The sequence below is a fragment of the Rattus norvegicus genome, chromosome 13, assembly GCF_021556685.1.
Source record: "Rattus norvegicus strain SHRSP/BbbUtx chromosome 13, alternate assembly SHRSP_T2T, whole genome shotgun sequence".
Classification (NCBI taxonomy): Eukaryota; Metazoa; Chordata; class Mammalia; order Rodentia; family Muridae; genus Rattus; species Rattus norvegicus.
This window is the reverse complement of record NC_141546.1, coordinates 68,419,325-68,436,616: the sequence shown is the minus strand read 5'-3', so window position 1 is coordinate 68,436,616 and position 17,292 is coordinate 68,419,325. Positions and strand designations below refer to the sequence as shown.

Sequence of the window (17,292 nt, the reverse complement as noted above, 5' to 3'; positions counted from 1 at the left end):
GGCCCTTTAATCTGCAGGGCCGAGCTGTTCACTACAAAGCAGCCCTTTCTGGGCTTCAAGCGGCAGTCATCTCTCAGGGTACTGCCTCCCTCCTCAGACCAGGTGAGCCTCTCTCAGGGTACTGCCTCCCTCCTCAGACCAGGTGGGCCGCTCTCAGGGTACTGCCTCCCTCCTCAGACCAGGTGAGCCTCTCTCAGGGTACTGCCTCCCTCCTCAGACCAGGTGAGCCTCTCCCATACTTCCCTGGCAGGTGCCCCTCCCCCAGGGTAGGTTGACCCAGAGTTAAAGCCTCCCTAGTTGCTCAGTGAATTGTCGGTTACACCCACACCCAACCAACACGCAGGCTAATCAGGGTGAGGCCACCCACAGAGTCTTTTAACTGCCCAGAAGTGAGTGCAAGACCATGCCCTGGGCGCATGCAACAGGAAGGGAAAACAAGACCACAGCTGCACTGTGATGTCAAGGATGGGGCAGATGGGCATTCAAATAAAAATTAGAATTAGCAGGCAAATGTGCCCTAGGCAGACCAGCTGTTGCTGTGCTGTGGCTGACGGACTTCCTGCAGAGTCTATACAGGCCCTCCCAAGAAAGCCCTGAGACTCAAGCAGGAGCCTCACATTTTCCCATGACCCTAGATAAGTGCTCGTAGACTAGATCTTCCAGTGAAATTTGCTACGTCAGTGGTTCTCAACCTTCCTGAAGCTGCGAGCCCTTTAATACAGTTTCTCACAACGGCGTGCTGATCCCCCAAGCATGAAATTATTTCCATTGCTACTCTCTCAACTGTAATTTTGCTACTGTTCTGAATCATAATGTAAATATGTCTGGAGCTAGGGGTTTGTCAGAGGGGTCCCAACCCACAGGCTGGAGAGCCGCTGTGCTAAAGGTTCAAACTGAGATTAGAGGAAAAAGTGCAGGGATCAGTTTGAAAAACCAAGTGTTGAAGCCCCACAGGTGGAGAGTGAGGCTTTCCAGCTTTGTGCAGGAAGAGCTATCTAGGGTTACTGCTTCTCATCATCATGAGAACCAGGATGAGAATCACGTGACCTACCAGGGCCCTGGGCAACAGGACTGCGGGCCAAGAGATATCAGCTTTGACTCGCATCCTCAGAGTCCAGGTAAAGAAAGTGCCACAGCAGCTGAATAGCTCCGTAGTCCCCTCACAGAGGAGAGAGTCCTGGGGCTTTTTCTCGGGAAGGAAAAGCCTAGGCAGAGCCCGGCTGGGAGCCAGGGCACCACAGAGGCAGAGTCTGCCACCCCAGCTGCTACGATCAGCAAACTCTTAACCCTTCGAGCCGGGGAATCATCGCACGTGCTGAAGTGAAGGTTAAAGGAGATTGAATAACAGCATCCCTACGATAGGAATGGAATATGGCCCTCTCCCCTCCCCCTTTCTCATTGACCTCTCTAAGGGATCCACAAGTACTACTTCTGTACTTCTGATCTATTTCTTTCTTCTCTGGACGGGTAGCCCATGTATATGAAAGTTCTTCTACAGCTTTAAAGAGCATCTCCAGACTCCTCCAACCACCCCCGACTTAGGCTCAGAAGCAGGCAACTAAAGGTCCTTAGCTTTGCCCAGACACCTATAGGCTGTTGTGTCCTATAAATGGGAAGGGATGGCAACCTAATGCAAAGTGGCCAGGCTTCTCTGGCTTCCGTGCAGCCTGGAATGCTTCCTTCTGGCCCTAACACTGTAGAGAACAGGGGCAGGTGCCAGGGAAACAAAAAGGCCCTCAGGGACAGACAGCTGTCAAGATGCTGAGTGTGGGGGTGGGGCGTGGGGGGAGGGGAACGGTCCGAGGACTTTGGATGAGGTGAGCAGGGAGTGTACCAAAATCAGCACACTGGGCTCACCTCGAGCAGCTAATGACCCAGACAGCGGGCACTGAACATGCTGTGATGCTTCTCCGGTTTCCTTTATTTTAGAATCCCGGCTTCCAGCTCCCACTCAAAAGAGGGATTAGCCCAAGCCAGTGAGCAAGTGGCCAACAGCTGCTCCCTCAACAAAGCGAGCCTGTCTCTGTCGCTGCAGATGCTGTCCCTCTGTGTGAGAACGCTTCCTCCTGCCCGAGTCAAGTCCCTCTGCAGGGCTGCCTGCAACAACAACAACAACAACAACAACAACAACAACAACAACAACAAAAAAAGCCATTTAGCAGTGTGAGGAACGAGGGTCGAGGGTCGGACGGCTCTCCTGTACCCCCACGCACCCTCCTCCTCATTCAGGTTGCTTTAGCTCAGGTATGCAAGGCTGTTTGCTCCTGATTGCTTCAGGGTTGGGTTCTCCCTGAGCCTGCCTGTCTCCCTCTTTCACCCAGACCAAGGCCACAGAGGAAGCAAATGGGCTACTGAGTAATTACCCATAGTCACCTCCCCAGGGACCACTCCCCCACCTCGGAGTAAGAGTTTCCCATGAACCGCATGGACCCGGATGTGAATGCGATCATGCAAGCTCCCGGAAGCCTAGGTGGAGAAAAACCACATCCCAGCCCCTCACACCTCACTTCCCTGCCATCTTCTGGGAGACTCTGCCAGTCATCACTCCTTGAGGGGCTGCTGGGTTTCAATGATCCTTGCACACTAGCTACAACTGGCCTAACAATGCCCTCACTGGGAAAACCCCAACACGTGCGTTTTTAGAGCATGCGATTGAAATCACTTCCCTTCGCACCCCAGCAAGCCTACACGTCTCTATTGTGAGTTGGAAGCGACTCTGTTTCCATTCATTCCTGAGCAGTTCACCCGGGCGTGCTCAGAGGATGAACATCCACCTGTGTTTCCCCAGAGCCTACAAGTCAAAAGTATAGCTCGATTCCTGTTGAAATCCACTACGTAAGAGCATGCTCTCAGTGCCTGATCAGATCTGATTGATGCAAGGAGGCTGTTTGGGTTTTTGGTTTTTTTTTTTTTTGTTTGTTTGTTTTTGTTTTTTTTAAACTCTGCCAACTCAAACATCCAGTTAATCTGTTTGTGTTTGGGGTGGTGATTTGAGGAGCTAAGTGACAAGAAGCCAGTCCTGGCGTATCTAACTTGTATAGCACAGCACCCTCTTAGGTGAGAAGCCTTGATTACAAACTAACAGAGGTCCCGTTTTTTTTGTTTTTTTTTTTTGTTTTTTTTCTGCAAGCATAGCTTACATTCACCCACCTTGGCTGATGAACTGCCAACTGATCCCAGATAATGTTAAGAGACTAAATATTAAGATGGCTTCACACCAGGGCCAGGATCTTCAATACCTAGAGCTACAGTTTTTTAAGTGTCTCCCCAATACCCAGTCCTGCTCCAGGTGGTTTCAATAAATTACCCATAATCCTTGTGGCTACCCTGCCAGGAAATGTACTGACTGAGCCCCTTTTGCTAATAAGCAAAGCAAGGCCAGGAGAGGCTCCTTCTGCAGGGTCCTAGACAACATCAGTATCCAGGCTCCTGCCTCTGTGGACCAGAATCCTCTGTGCTCTCCCCCGAGTGCCCTCCGGGAAGCGTCAGCCCCTATTCATGCCCACGAGGCTAGTATTAGTGCCTGCCGGATGGAGATAACATTGAGGTCTGCACACTGGAGACATGCCTTCCCACAGCAGATGAGGGAAATAGAGCCACATGTCCTCAGTCTGGGGAGGGGGCTGTGGTTCAGCAACCCTAAGAAGGATGTTGTGCCCTTGTCGTGTTGCAGAGGACAGACTGATGGACCAGTGCAGACAGTACAAAGGGCAGGACAGACACACATCAGACTCAGTGACTGCATCTGTACATGGAACAGCCATAGCATACAACTGGCCAATCTAACCCCAGGCAGGCTTTGCAGTGTTTCTTTCAACCATTGTCGTTTTCTATCAGGAGACCAGACTTGTGAATGAGCAAAGGTCAGAAAGTGCCCCCCACCTCTACTCTAGTCAGTGTATACTCGTTGGTCCCCTCCCATGAACAGCCTAGTTCTAGCACTCCAAGTTCCTTCCAGTACCGGCTCCACCCACCTCATCCCCTGAGAACCTCCTGTCCACGGCACAGTAGACATTGGGATGTTGACTCTGGATTTAGAGCGCCAGGATTCTCAACTCCACGCCTGTCAGCCTCGCCCTTGTGTGATCTTAGAGATATCATATAACCCACCTGTGCTTCCGTTTTCTCTTGTGGTCTTGGCGATAACAACAGCGTCTACCTTATAACGGGCTGAATTGCTTGCTCCTAAATTTACAATACTGATACCTAACCTGTAGTGCCTCAGAAGTTGGAGAGACAGGATTTTAAAGAGGATGACGTTGAAGTTATGTGAGAAGGGCACATCTGTCCATTAGGGCTACTGTCCTTAGGAGAAGGGAAGAGACTCTAGGAGTTCCTTGGCTCTTCCGAAGACTCCACAGATCACAAGCATTGGTGCCTACCAAGTGAGCCTAAGAGGCTCCATACTTCAAGCAGGAAAAATAGAATCCAGTGCTTGGAAGTCAAGAGCCATTCAGAGGGTGCTGTACAAAGCCAGCGATGAGTCTCTGGCCTATCTAGATCTGAATCCCCTGTGTTTGCCCATCTCTGCAGCACCCTGTAGGTGCTCACACGTATGGTATTAGTGCCTGAAGGAGGACTAGGGGCGTGACTTCCGGAAGCCTGCAGTTCAGGGATGACCCTTTCCTCAGCAGCAAGCAAAGAGCCAGGTCCAGGGGAGATACCTCAGTGGAAGCCAGCCCGGAAGGGACTTGATCTTGAATGTTTAGCTCCAGAGTCATGAGACAATAAAGTTCTGTTGTCTTGGTCATAGGTGTTGAACTGGTTTTCTCTTTCCACCTTTACATGGGTTCTGGGGATAGGACTGGGCCACCCGGCTCGCAAGGTAGTTGCCTTTACTTCCTGTGCTGTCTCACTGGTCATGGTTCTTTCATGGTCATGCAAGAAGCAACTGAGTCACAGAAGGAGAAAAGCGCTAGCTTGCTCTCACAGTCCTAGCAAACTAATGCAACGTCTCACAGGACCGTTGCAGTTGCTCAGCTAAGCTCCTGACTCCCATTTGTTTCCTTTTCATTTTTTTCCTGCTTGTAAGTGCACGGCGGCCCACATTCACCCATCAGGTGCCAATGCTTGTAAACCAGGAAAAGTCGTTGTAAGAGCTGAGGAAGGTCACGGAGGTCCCAGGTTTTAGAGTTCTTGCCTCAACCCTTACATAATGCTAATGTCTCAGCCATACAGGGTGCCCCCCACAAAGCACTTGTGGGTTCAACACTCTCAGTAAACATTTAGGGAGCAGAGCAAGGAATGAGGAAGACACAGTTTCTTCCCTTGGGAGTTTAGTGTGACAGAGAAGAGAAGGCAGCACACTGATTCTATAATAGCATCAGCTTTCTGTGGTTTTCTTTTATTCTTTATTTATTTCTGCAGCATCGTGGGCATATCTGCCATGAAGTGCATTTTGGAAGCTGAAGGACAACTTTGAGGAAGTGGTTTTCTCCTTCCACCTTTACGAGGGGTCTGGGGATCGAACTCAGGCTGCCAGATTTGCACAACAGTCACCTTTACCTCCTACGCTCTTTCACTGGTCCATGGTTCATCTTCCATAGTCATGCAAGAAGCAAACGAGTTCCAAAAGGAGGAACGTTTCAGAGAGAACTCCACTTAACACACACTGTATTTGCACTCGTGATTGTAGCAGCACTCAGACACAAAAGCCAGTTCCACACCAAGTAACCACTGAGGAAGGAGAGGTTACCACAGGCAGGGGAGTTTGTGAAGCTTTACAGAGAAAGGTATTGGTAACCCGGAGTCCTATCACACCCCATCCCCAGAGGGAAGAAAAGAAAGAGGAGGGAAAGAAGACTGCACTAACTGTTGATCGCAGCAAAGTCCTGCTCTGTTAATATTTCAGTTTTACAGATAGGAATTCGCCCAGACTCATATGCCTTGCAAGAATTAAAACTGGAATTCCAACGCAGATGCTTTTAGGGTCAGATTCCAAACTCCTTGGAAGAGCCTATAGCTCTGGCCCCATCAAAGACAGTGTGGCCTTTCTTATCTAGCTACTGTGACCTAGGCTGTGAACTTAGATGCCCTCTGTGCCACAGGGTGAGGCATGGGCTGCAGGAATTTGTATCCTTTTATAAAAGAGAGAGAGAGAGAGAGAGAGAGAGAGAGAGAGAGAGACTGCGAGTTTCTTTGATTTCATTCTGTCTTTGCAGCTCAGAAGTATGACTTAGAGTTTGTTACAACAGAAATACAGGTCTATTGTCTGTACACAGTCCCTGTCTATGGTGTTTTGTTATAGCAACTCCATGGTAAAGACAGGCCCAGCCTAACAGCTTCCCGCAGGATCTTTTGCCTGTGGCAATGACTCTTACTTAGTGGATGTAGGACTTATCTTTTCCCCTTAGATACCACGTGTTAGGAAACTCTAGGTGTAGCCACCGAGTCTCTTACATCTGCTAGGGCTTCTGTCAGAGTTCAGGACAGCACTCAGACACAAAAGCCAAGTAACCATTCAGGGAAGGAGTGGAAAGCCAGTCAGAGGGTTCTGTTACCCCATCCAAAGAGCAGAAGGCAGGGGAGTTTGTGAAGCTTTACAGAGGAAGGTGTTGGTAACTGGGAGCCCTATCACACCCCATCCCCGGAAGGAGGAAGAGGTGCCTGACTCTCACCTCACCCTCAGAGGGAGCAGGTTCCATGTTCATTGGAGAGCGTGGCATGTGCCCTGATGCCCGAAGCCCAGAAAAGGGGGTCTGATTTCAGCCCAGAAAAGCCAGTGTCATGTTAGGCCGATTAAAGGAGCCAAACAAAGCCCACGTTCTGCTTTACCAGGCCTCAGCATTCCCAGTGGACCCGTCATGGGTATCCTACGTGAAGGTCAGCACAGGGTCCTCCTGGAACCCGCGGGAATGTAGACTTCAGGGGCCACCAAACCACAGGGGCATAGTCCAGGAAAAAGCAGGCATATCCAGAATGGAGGTCACTCCCATTGAGGGTTTTGTAAGGAGTGTTTTCTGAGACATCAATAAATTAGAAGTATACCAGAGTCCACTCCAGTTTAGAGCCCACAGCCTAGGCTAGATAGCATTCACACTAGGGCATGGTCACTGGGTCCTTGGCCCTCCACTGTCTCCTAGCAATAGGAGATGGCCTCTGTTGGCAATAAAAGAAGTAGCAGAAAAGCAAAGCTAGAAAAAGAGAAAGCCACCACATGTATTCTCCTGGGAGGGCTGTAGTCTGAAGTCCTTCTGCCAGCCATCATTCCCAGTCTGCAAAATTGAGATTTGAGGGGTATCTTTTGCTTAATAACCCCCTTCTTCATTTAACCCAGAGATTTTTACCTTAGAAGAAAAATCAACTTTCTACTAAAAGCTGGACCCTTCTCTGGTTTGCTTTTAATTTAATTTCGAGTTATTTGGATTATAAAGTTTCAATGCATCTCCATCTTTTCACACCACCTGAAGAATAAGCCTTTGGCAGCAGAGTCGGTGGCTCAGTCTCCTTCTGTCCCCTCAGCAGGAGCTGAGCACCAGGCACAAAGACTTGATGACTAATGCGGCACCTCTCGGGGATACGGCCTCGCACAAAGCCATCTCTAGCCATAAGCGCTACTGAACCCACTGCGTTTCAGATGGCCCCAGCTGAACAAACTTCCAAACCGTCGCCAGCCTTTTCTCTCCCAGCATTTTCAAGCCGTGGGTGGCACAAATAAAAAAATACCACCTGGCATTTGTATAGCACTTCACAAAGCCACTCTCATAACCACCCCCTACGCTCAGCCCCGGACCATTCTCAGACAACCCGTGTCTATCCACACCCCTACTCTTCCTGGTGGCCAGCCCCGTGCCAGACACTGCAGGGCTGGGCCACAAGCTCCCCCACCACCCCCGGGGAGTCCACGTGTTGTGTGAAGAGTTTCCTCATAGAGAGTCAGACAGCCAGCAATGTGGGCAGAGAGCGAAGGGCAGCTCGTTCAGGTTTTGTTTATTATGTTCTCACAGCCTGTGTATAGTAAAGGTGAATGTATTTCGCTTTACATGGTAATGAAAGAATTCAATGAGGACTCGGTCGGCCAAGCGGTTTATATGGCAGATGAGCTGCTATAACTCTGTTGTGCTCCGTGAGTGACCCGCTAAGGCTACTGTGGTCGGGACACGTGTGGGGCCTACTCGCCTTTTCCTAACCTGGCAGAGGGGAAGGAGTGAAGGGGTTAAGTTCAAGAAATAGACAGTTTATTGAGAGGACCCAAACCCCAAACCTGGCGAGGCCCGTAGTCCTGTCCTGACGTATCTCATTGTGTCCCACAGCATCCTGTAGGGTCCTTGAGAAGCTATGGGGACAGAAAGCCATCTCTCCTCTTGGCTTCTCCCTCCTTGTCTCGTGCCAATTGACACGGTGGCACAGACGCCCAGCGCCAGGAATATTGGTACCACCTCTCGTTGTTAACTGGAAGGGGATGGATCTCAGGAAAGCTAACATTTGGCAGACTGAAGGTAAGGGTAGAAAACCACAGTTCCTCTTCAGGGTCAATGGAGTTCTGGGGTTCTTGCTAGAAGACCATCCTGTCTATGAATGTGCCCCCCCTCCCACCTTTCCCTCTGGGACACAGAGAAGCAGCTGTCATGCTGGCAGCTGGGGGGGTCTCTTCTGCCTTGCCCCTTCTTCCTCATGCTTCCCCCACCTTGCCCATCCTCCCCCAGTTCTCATGCCTTCCCCTCCCAGCAGAGAGAGCTTCTCTATGGTCCAGGGCGTGTAGACCTGTCCAGGACAAACATCTGGGCAGATCATTCTTCTGTTCACAGCTTTGGTTTCTCAGAGCAGCCAGTTCTGGGGAAAGCACCAGAAAATAGAGCCCGCTTGCAGCTTCCTTGCTGCCTATCCAACACAGGGTCAGAAAAATTAACGAGGGTTTGAAGCAGGGATCCATGTTGCACTGTAGTCTTGGAAAATCCTCCCAGATTTGATCCTCTCCAGGAAGGGGCACCCTCCTCAGAGAGGTTTGGAAGCTGTTGTACCACGACCGTCACTAACGAGACACTCTTCACTCACTAGCAATGTTCCAGCTACTCTACTGCGTGACCTTGGGTACAGGGGCACAGCCTGACATACAATGGCCAAACACAAGAGTATATGAAGACAAAGGGAGATAGAGTTCATGGTACAGGCCTGGAGGAAGCACTGTGGTAAAGGCCGGGGAAGCCTGGCAAACCAGTTCTCAGTCAAGTGCCCTTGATGCTCCCTGACTTTGACGTACCTACTGACAACTACTTCATTTAGCCTGAACCCAGGCATGACCTCAAAGGAGCCAGTGAGACCGAGAGGCACGAAGCAACCACCGTGAGAGTCAGCTGCAGAAAGGGCAGGGCATCCTTGGCTTAATATTAGGCTTTTGCCATCCAGGTGGGTTGGCGGGTCCTGTTTTACTCAGTTCTGTTCCTCTTCGTTGCTTAGGCTGCTGCTTCCAGTCCACATCTGCACATTGGCGCCACTAGTGGGACATTATAAAAAACTACTACTCCCTCTGAGCCTCTCCGACTTAGCTACTCTATGGTAGAAACTGAACTGTTTTGTTGTTGTTGTTTGATTGTTTATTTGTTTTTCTGCTCCCCCTGGCAAGCCTAGTGAGTGGCGAGGTTGAGAACCACTGTCTTGGGCCTTTTTTGTCCAATGCCTGCAGGCCATTCCATATCCAGGAACTTCATTCTTTTGTTCAATGTTGCTTTATAAGTCCCTTGCCTAGGTCTACAGGATCAGCACCTCCTCCGGGTGTGGAAGCTGGGAATTAGCATTTGTGAGAGGCTTTCAAGGTGGTCCCTATGATCCATGCTCACGCTCAACAATAAATGCTGCCTCAGAGCATCACTCCCCTTTCAACCCAGGATGCTCTAGTTGTCGATGACTGAGATCTAGTCACTCCACGAGAGCAACAGCAAACCACACACCAGACCCAAAGCAAGTCAACACTCCAGTGGGACCAATAGGCCGTTCAGGGATGGAAAGCCACGGCTCTGTGTCCTGCTGCCTGGGCTGGCCTGAGTCCGGGGCCAGTCGTCAGCACACTTGCATGACTGGAGCAAAGGAAGACATTAAATGGAAGCAGTGGCATCTTTAATGAAGACCTGGTGAGGCAGATGAGGCTCGTAGCGGAAGAGACAAGGGGAGGGAACTGGGGGACATGGAAGCTCGGAGATGAGGTATGCTTGGATATTGCTCTAGATGTTGTAAACATTTCTCTGTTTCACCACACATCAGAATCTGGGCTAGCATGACTAAAGTGCCTAAGAGGAGGTACCAGGGCTAGAAGCTCTGCACCTTCTATGAGAAGCAGGGGAGATACGGTATGTGAAAAGCTATTTACATGGGAAGAGCATGTCTGTGGTATACTGCCCAAGACTCACAGTTACACACACACACACACACACACACACACACACACACACCAGATGCTCCACGGGAGTCCCATAGAGCTATCTGCTCCTCGACACAGACACAAACTCCATGTCCTCGTCTAGCTACAGAACTCAGGATACTCCAACTTGCTCCTTCATACCTCCCACGCGGAAAGGAGTCACCAGGGTGCATGACATCACCTTCTGCAGCCTTCATCCCATCAAGAGCTGAACTCTAGGCCCCAAGTGAGGGTGCCGCACCGCGCGGGTGGAGCCATTTTGAATTGGGATAGTGCCAATGGTGAGAAGGCCCTTCTAGGACGATCCCATCGCTGCAGGCCCAGTGTCATGCACCACAGAGTGGGCAGTAGCATTGGCAGCAGATGCACATTTCATATGTAAACAATGTTTAAAAAATACCCTGTGAGAGAATTTAATCATTACATTAATTCTGGCAGCTTTAGCTAAGAATATTTTTATATCAGGGTGGGGAAAAAAATCTTATGTGCTATAACTAGGAACCATTTGAAGCTTCAGAGGTCTTATTAAATGTGACTGCCACAGGTCCCTTCAGTGTGAGGCCTAGAAAGTAGATGTTCTCTCTCTTCACATCCAGACACTAACGCCCACTCACAGATGACGGTGTACCACTTGGAGGGCAGCTGGCACTAACACAGTAGGACTCAAGGGCCTTCTTGGCCTTGTCTGGCTACAACCAAGGAAGGAACTGATTCCCCAAGACCAGAATACAAACCCTAGAATACTTCAGAAGGGCTAGCACCCCACAAAAGGAGAGTGTCAGCCCAGCCTTCCACCACCGACTTTCTAGGGCAGCCTGGCCACAGACTTTTTCATTCACTCAAGCTGAACGTTCACAGCCCTTCAATGAGCCCACGTTGACTGGTTGTAAATTGTCGTAGCAGTGTCTTCACCACATCCTCGGTTCACCCAGAGACCAGCAGCTTCTAGATTCGTCTTCTATCTTCTGCTTGCTGTACTGAAGATTCATCATCTTCCTGTCCCTGCAGGAGATGGCAGGGACAGCTTTCTCCTGGGCAGCTGTAGAGGTTCCATGATGTTCCTGACTCCTCTAAGAAAGAATATCGCGGTGCATTTCCGAGAGTTCCCCTGGGGCACCGCACAAGCATTGCAGGAGAATTTCCGTAGCCTGGTATTCACAGTGATCTTCCAAGGTCAGTCCCAAAGGCTAGAGACCAAGAAGGCAGCTATTTCTCGACAGCCAAAAGTGGACCCTTTCTAAGAAAGTATGTCCAGGAAGCAAGCTGCAATGAGAGTGTCAGCCTAGGTACCCAGTGTCCCCCATCAGAGTTACATGGCCGGCATGGAAGGAGGAGGTGGAGAGACAGGGAAAGCATCAGGCACTAAGAAAGCTGTCATGCTATGGGAATTTACCTCCCTCTGCCAAGCCGCTTTCATCCTAAGAGATCAGTGCTATGTGATGCCATGGGGAGGTGACGGCACGGAATACATTAGGCAACAGACAGGTTATATGGAGCCGCATTGCACAAAAGTCTACTGATGCTACATTCCCTGGTCACTCCACTTCTAGAAAAGTTCTTAATAGAATTGAAGAAGACTCTTATCTTTCAAAAAGGACAGCTCCGCTCAGAAGCCATGGGAGAAATCTACCAAGACACTTTCTGGAATTGCAAGAGTACGGAAGTTCAGTGAATTCCTCAGTCTAAAGTCTAAAAAGAGATCTCAGACTCCGTCTTGGTCCGGTGGAAATGGATGACACAGCCAACTCCAGGGAATATGTCCTTTGTCAGAGGTTACCCGTCAACATTGCTAGGGAACTGAATTCCAAAGAGACCTCTCTTCTAAACTCTGAGGTCCCGGTACTCACTCAGGTTGGGCCACTGGGGTGTGACAATCCATCATGACTGAGGATCTGTGGCGTCTAGGTACTCCTCCCTTGGGGAAAGGACAAGGTGAAAATCAGGAGTCCTACTGAAGAGGGTGTGGTGTGGAGGTGATGGGAACTGTGTTTGCACTATTTACAAATTAGCCCGGCACAGTGAATCTGCCTTCTCAGTAGAGATGACGGAAGGCATTATGTAGGGCCAGTTACTGGCCCACCCAGAGAAGGGTGACAGCAGCAGTGCTGCCTCTAACCAAAACACAAGTCTGGGTAGAAGGAAGAGAGTCCTGGCTCCAGTAGCTGGGTCATACTTTGGAAAAGCCCTTCATTCCCTTGTCACCCCCCAGCCTTCCACCCCAAACCCCAGCGCCTTTGGATATCTATGACACTTCACGTTAGAATGTGGTCTCGGCAGCAAGGGCAAAAGAAAGCCAGTGACTTTCAAGAGTCCCCATCTGAGGTCTAGCTGAGCCTCCTCTGGCTTTGGGACAGCAGATCTAAGTACATTTTGGACCTCAGGAACCTAGGATAAGAGTCTTTCTCCATGAGGCTGTGGACTTTTCCCTGGGCTTGATCAAAACAAGTCAGGGACGGCTCCTGCATGTTCTTCCTCGTGGCCTCTCGGGTCTGGAAATCGATATTCACCTGGAGATACAAACAGAGAGCAAGGTCACAGGCCCTCGGAGGCCAAGGCACCTACTGGGCAGTGAGCCCATCAATGACAGCATCGTTCTTTAGGTTCACTAATGCTTTTCAAACTGCTTTCCTGGGCTTTATTCCTTGGGATTCCAGAAGAAATGTTGTGGAGGCTGACGTCCAGATAGGCTTAGTTTCATGTTGTGAATAAGGTGAGTGAAGACACGGGACAGCAGCTGGGTTTGGAGGCACCCGCACACCTTAATCCTAGCACCTAAGAGGCAGACACGCTGGGTCTCTGTAAATTCAAGGCCAGTTTGTGTTACATAGTGAGTTCCAGGAAGGCAGAGATATGTAAAGAGACCATGTCTAAAAAAGAAAGAGGAGGAGGAGGAGGAGGAGGAGGAGGAGGAGGAAGAGGAGGAAGAAGAAAGGGAGGGAAAGAGGGAGGGAGAAAGGGAGGGAGGGAAAAGAAAAGTGAGAGGACAGACAGGAGAGAGAGAGAGAGAGAGAGAGAGAGAGAGAGAGGAGAGAGGGAGAGAGAGAGAGGAGAGAGGGAAAGAGGGAGGGGGAGGAAAAGAGAGAGAGAGGAGAGAGGGAAAGAGGGAGGGAGGAGGGAAAGAGAGAGAGAGAGGAGGGGGAGAGAGAGAGGAGGAGGAAGAAGAGGAGGGGGAGGAGGAGGATGAAGAGGAAGAAGAAAGGGAGGGAAAGAGGGAGGGAGAGAGGGAGGGAGGGAAAAGAAAAGTGAGAGGACAGACAGGAGAGAGAGAGAGAGAGAGAGAGAGGAGAGAGGGAAAGAGGGAGGGGGAGGGAAAGAGAGAGAGAGAGGAGGGGGAGAGAGAGAGGAGGAGGAGGAGGAAGAAGAGGAGGGGGAGGAGGAGGATGAAGTGGAAGAAGAAAGGGAGGGAAAGAGGGAGGGAGAGAGGGAGGGAGGGAAAAGAAAAGTGAGAGGACAGACAGGAGAGAGAGAGAGAGAGAGAGAGAGAGAGAGGAGGGGGAGAGAGAGAAGAGAGAGAGGAGAGAGGGAGAGAGAGAGGAGAGAGGGAGAGAGAGAGGAGAGAGGGAGAGAGGGAGGAGAGAGGGAGAGAGGGAGGGAGGGGGAGGGAGGGAGAGAGAGAGAGAGAGAGAGAGAGAGAGAGAGAGAGAGAGAGAGGAGCAAGACTACAAAGTTTGTCTAAAACAGAAGACGTAAGTAAGAGAACAGTGGCAAGAATCTTCAAATCAATGAACCCTAATCAAGAATATTGATACCAGACTAATGTGAATCTCAAGCCATTTGTTAATGAAGGTCCCCTTAAACATTCTCTCTCGTTCTCTCTTAACTACCAAGGTCAACAGATGCCGGATACAGACAGACCCTGGTAAGCATACATCTGTCTCTCTATATGCCACTACTAGGGACTAAGAGCATTCGACCCAACCGTTAAAGACCTTACACCCAAGTCAAAGCTGCCTAAATACAGAGAGCAAACTGTTCAATTCAACCCTCCCGGGGACATGCTGTATTAAAATTCAGGACAGCTATACATAATTCTAATCCAGCAATGAAAATGACTATAAATATTCATTAATGAGCAATGGCAAATGCTCAGGAGATGTTTTATCTCTAACACTTAGAGTAGCCTAGAAAGGTGAATGACATAGCTTCTCTTATATGGGGTGGGGGGAGTGTGGCAGGAGGCGAGGGGGTGGGGACAAGGCTCAGAGTGGTTCAACAAATTGAGAATGTTCCCACATTGTGGCCGAAATTAGACTGTAAACAAAAACCTTTAAAAGAGGGTTACTTATTCTGTTAACCTCTGCTTCCCCCACCCTCCCCACCCCCGAGCTGGGGACCAAACCCAGGGCCTTGTGCTTGCTAAGCAAGCGCTCTACCACTGAGCTAAATCCCCAACCCCTACCTCTGCTGTCCTTAAAGGCTGTTTATTGCATGCTTGTTCATTTGTTCAGTGGGGTGTGTGTGTGTGTGTGTGTGTGTGTGTGTGTGTGTGTGTGTGTGTGTAGGTCAGAGGACGATTGTCAGGAGTCAGTTCTCTCCCTGCACCATGTGGGGTCCTGGAGATCAAACTCTGGTCATCAGGATTGGCAGCAGAAGGCTTTACCCAGTGAGCCAGGCCAGAGGCCCCCAGTGCTGCCTGCATGCAACAGGAAAACAGACATGCATGCACTCCATGGCACTTACTCTTGCAAAATCACTGGGGCAAAAAACACATTCTGGGTAACATGTGTCAGGCAGACAGCAAAAACACTCCTCATATAGGGCCTTCTGTGCAAACTCTGAGCTTCTACTCCTTAAAAGCTACCCCGTTCTCATCAGGATCTCCCGTTCTCATCAGGATGCAAGTCTGAGTTAGGAGGCCCAATGGAATAGGAAGAAATCCCAGGGTATGAATCAACCCCACCCCGCCCCAAGACCTCAGGAGATAGCTGTCATGACAAGCTCACCTCCCGTGGAGCCTGCACATCCACAAACTCCTCAAAGATCCTGTGGGCCTTGGTGACTAGCTTTGCAGTCGACCTGGTCTTCTTGAACTCCTCACAGGCCAGCCAGAACTCCAGGTTCTCCTCGCTGAACTCTGTCTTCAGGAAGGCACGGAAGGCTGCCACCCCATCTATGGATGCAGAAAGAGATAGGAGAAAAGACAGATAGGAAGAAGCTTAAGACCAAAGGTTGCAGATGCGGGAGACACAATACTAGTTTGCCAGCAGCCTCACTTGATGACACCCCTAGGAGCAAGGCATGTTTCTTGTCCATGGGTCAGAGTGCAGGTATCAGGGAGAAATGTTTAAATCCCATAGTGACAACAGTGGTCACTTCTGATTAAACCCTCAGAGTTGACTGCCCTTCCACTAATGCAGAGTTTGCTGAACCCTGAGTCTTCTGGTAAGCCAAGGTAATAGGCACTATACATTCTATACATTCTGTACTCTAACCAAGGTAATAGGCACTATACATTCTATACCCTAACCAAGGTAATAGGCACTATACATTCTATACCCTAAGCTGAGTTCACACCAGAGAGAAGACACAGGCAGTTGTAAGACAAACTGGACGGGAATATGAATGTCTCTGGGCCAACCCTTTACCACTATGGGAGAAACAACCAACAGAAATCCAGTCTGTACTACATCCTGCTGCATGGATGTGTTCTCCATCTCTTTTAGAAAACCTTTGAGGGCATGTTTTGGTGTTTTAGTCTATTCATTTTTTTACTTTGAAATTTGCTTACTGCATTAGATTCTTTAAAAAGTTTTTTCAAAATTACATTTATGTGTGTGTGTGTGTGTGTGTGAGAGAGAGAGAGAGAGAGAGAGAGAGAGAGAGAGAGAGAGAGAGAGAGAGAGAGAGAGAGAGAAAGGATAACTTGCAGGAGACTTGTGGTCAGTCTTGGTGGCAAACACTTTTTACCTGCTGAGCCATTTTTCTGGCCCAATTTGAACACACCACCACCACCACCACCACCACCACCACCACCACCACCACCACCACCACCACCACCACCACCACCACCATAAAACAACAACAACAACAACAACAACATTTGGGTCTGGCCCTGGAGATGACTTTCAGACTATTGAGTTTTGTAACAGTTGCATTTCCTTGCTAAATCATCTCACTGAACCAGGTTGTATGCTTTAATTGAGGTTGGTTATAACTTTTCTGCCAATTTATCTAATGGCTAATCCAATCTTTCCTCTTATTAATCAATGTCATATGTATTGCCAAGAGCGCTTCCAGTCGTACACATAAAGAGAGTCACCACCCTGGGTCAGGAGAAAATAACAGCTATTTATAGTCTAGATTTCCAGTAGTTGTTTGTTTGAAAAAGTTTTTAATCAATTGTCCCAACTCTGGAAGCATTCCCTTTTGCTGGAAAAACAATCACACCCTTCTGGAAAGAGTTCTTACAGTGAGGAACACCCTAGAATAAGGTACCAACCTGGTTAAAAAAATGACTCGATGACTGGTTTTGTTTTTTTTTTTTTTTTTGTAAAATTCATGTAAGGACAAAAGTGTTACCTTTTTTGGGTGCTGGGTATTGAACTCAAACCCTCAGTATACTGTGCAAGTACTCTGCCACTGAGCTATGTCCCCGTCTCTCCCTCTTGGTCGTTTGTTGCTCCCCTAATGTCAACCCATAGCCCAAGCAGGGCTCAGCCTTGTAACCTTGCCTCAGGCTCCTGAGTGGGGCTGAGCTGAGATACCAGGCTCGCTCAGATGATCCTAACCTAACAATCTTCTCTCTCTCTCTCTCTCTCTCTCTCTCTCTCTCTCTCTCTCTGTGTGTGTGTGTGTGTGTGTGTGTGTGTGTGTGTGTGTGTTTTTATATATGTGGTGCATACACCTGAGTGTGTACTTGAACACACCTATGAATGGGCATGCTGGGGCCAGAACAAGACACTGTACACCTCGTTGTCTTGAGAGAGGCTCTCCCACTG

General features: G+C 49.5%; 1 protein-coding gene across 5 annotated transcripts in view; it reads right to left on the bottom strand.

Annotated features, from left to right (window-relative positions):
• Positions 1 to 7,890: 7,890 nt before the first annotated feature.
• Rgs8 (regulator of G-protein signaling 8) overlaps positions 7,891 to 17,292 on the bottom strand; it is a 43,876-nt gene continuing 34,474 nt past the window's right edge. For 4 of the 5 annotated variants that reach the window (XM_087581507.1, XM_087581506.1, XM_087581508.1 and 1 more), the window contains 2 exons: positions 15,298 to 15,464; positions 7,913 to 12,861 (listed from right to left, as the gene is read on the bottom strand). In XM_087581507.1, coding sequence (XP_087437633.1) covers positions 12,679 to 12,861; positions 15,298 to 15,464 — 350 coding nt within the window. In that variant the 3' untranslated portion in view covers positions 7,913 to 12,678. 5 annotated transcript variants of the gene reach the window in all.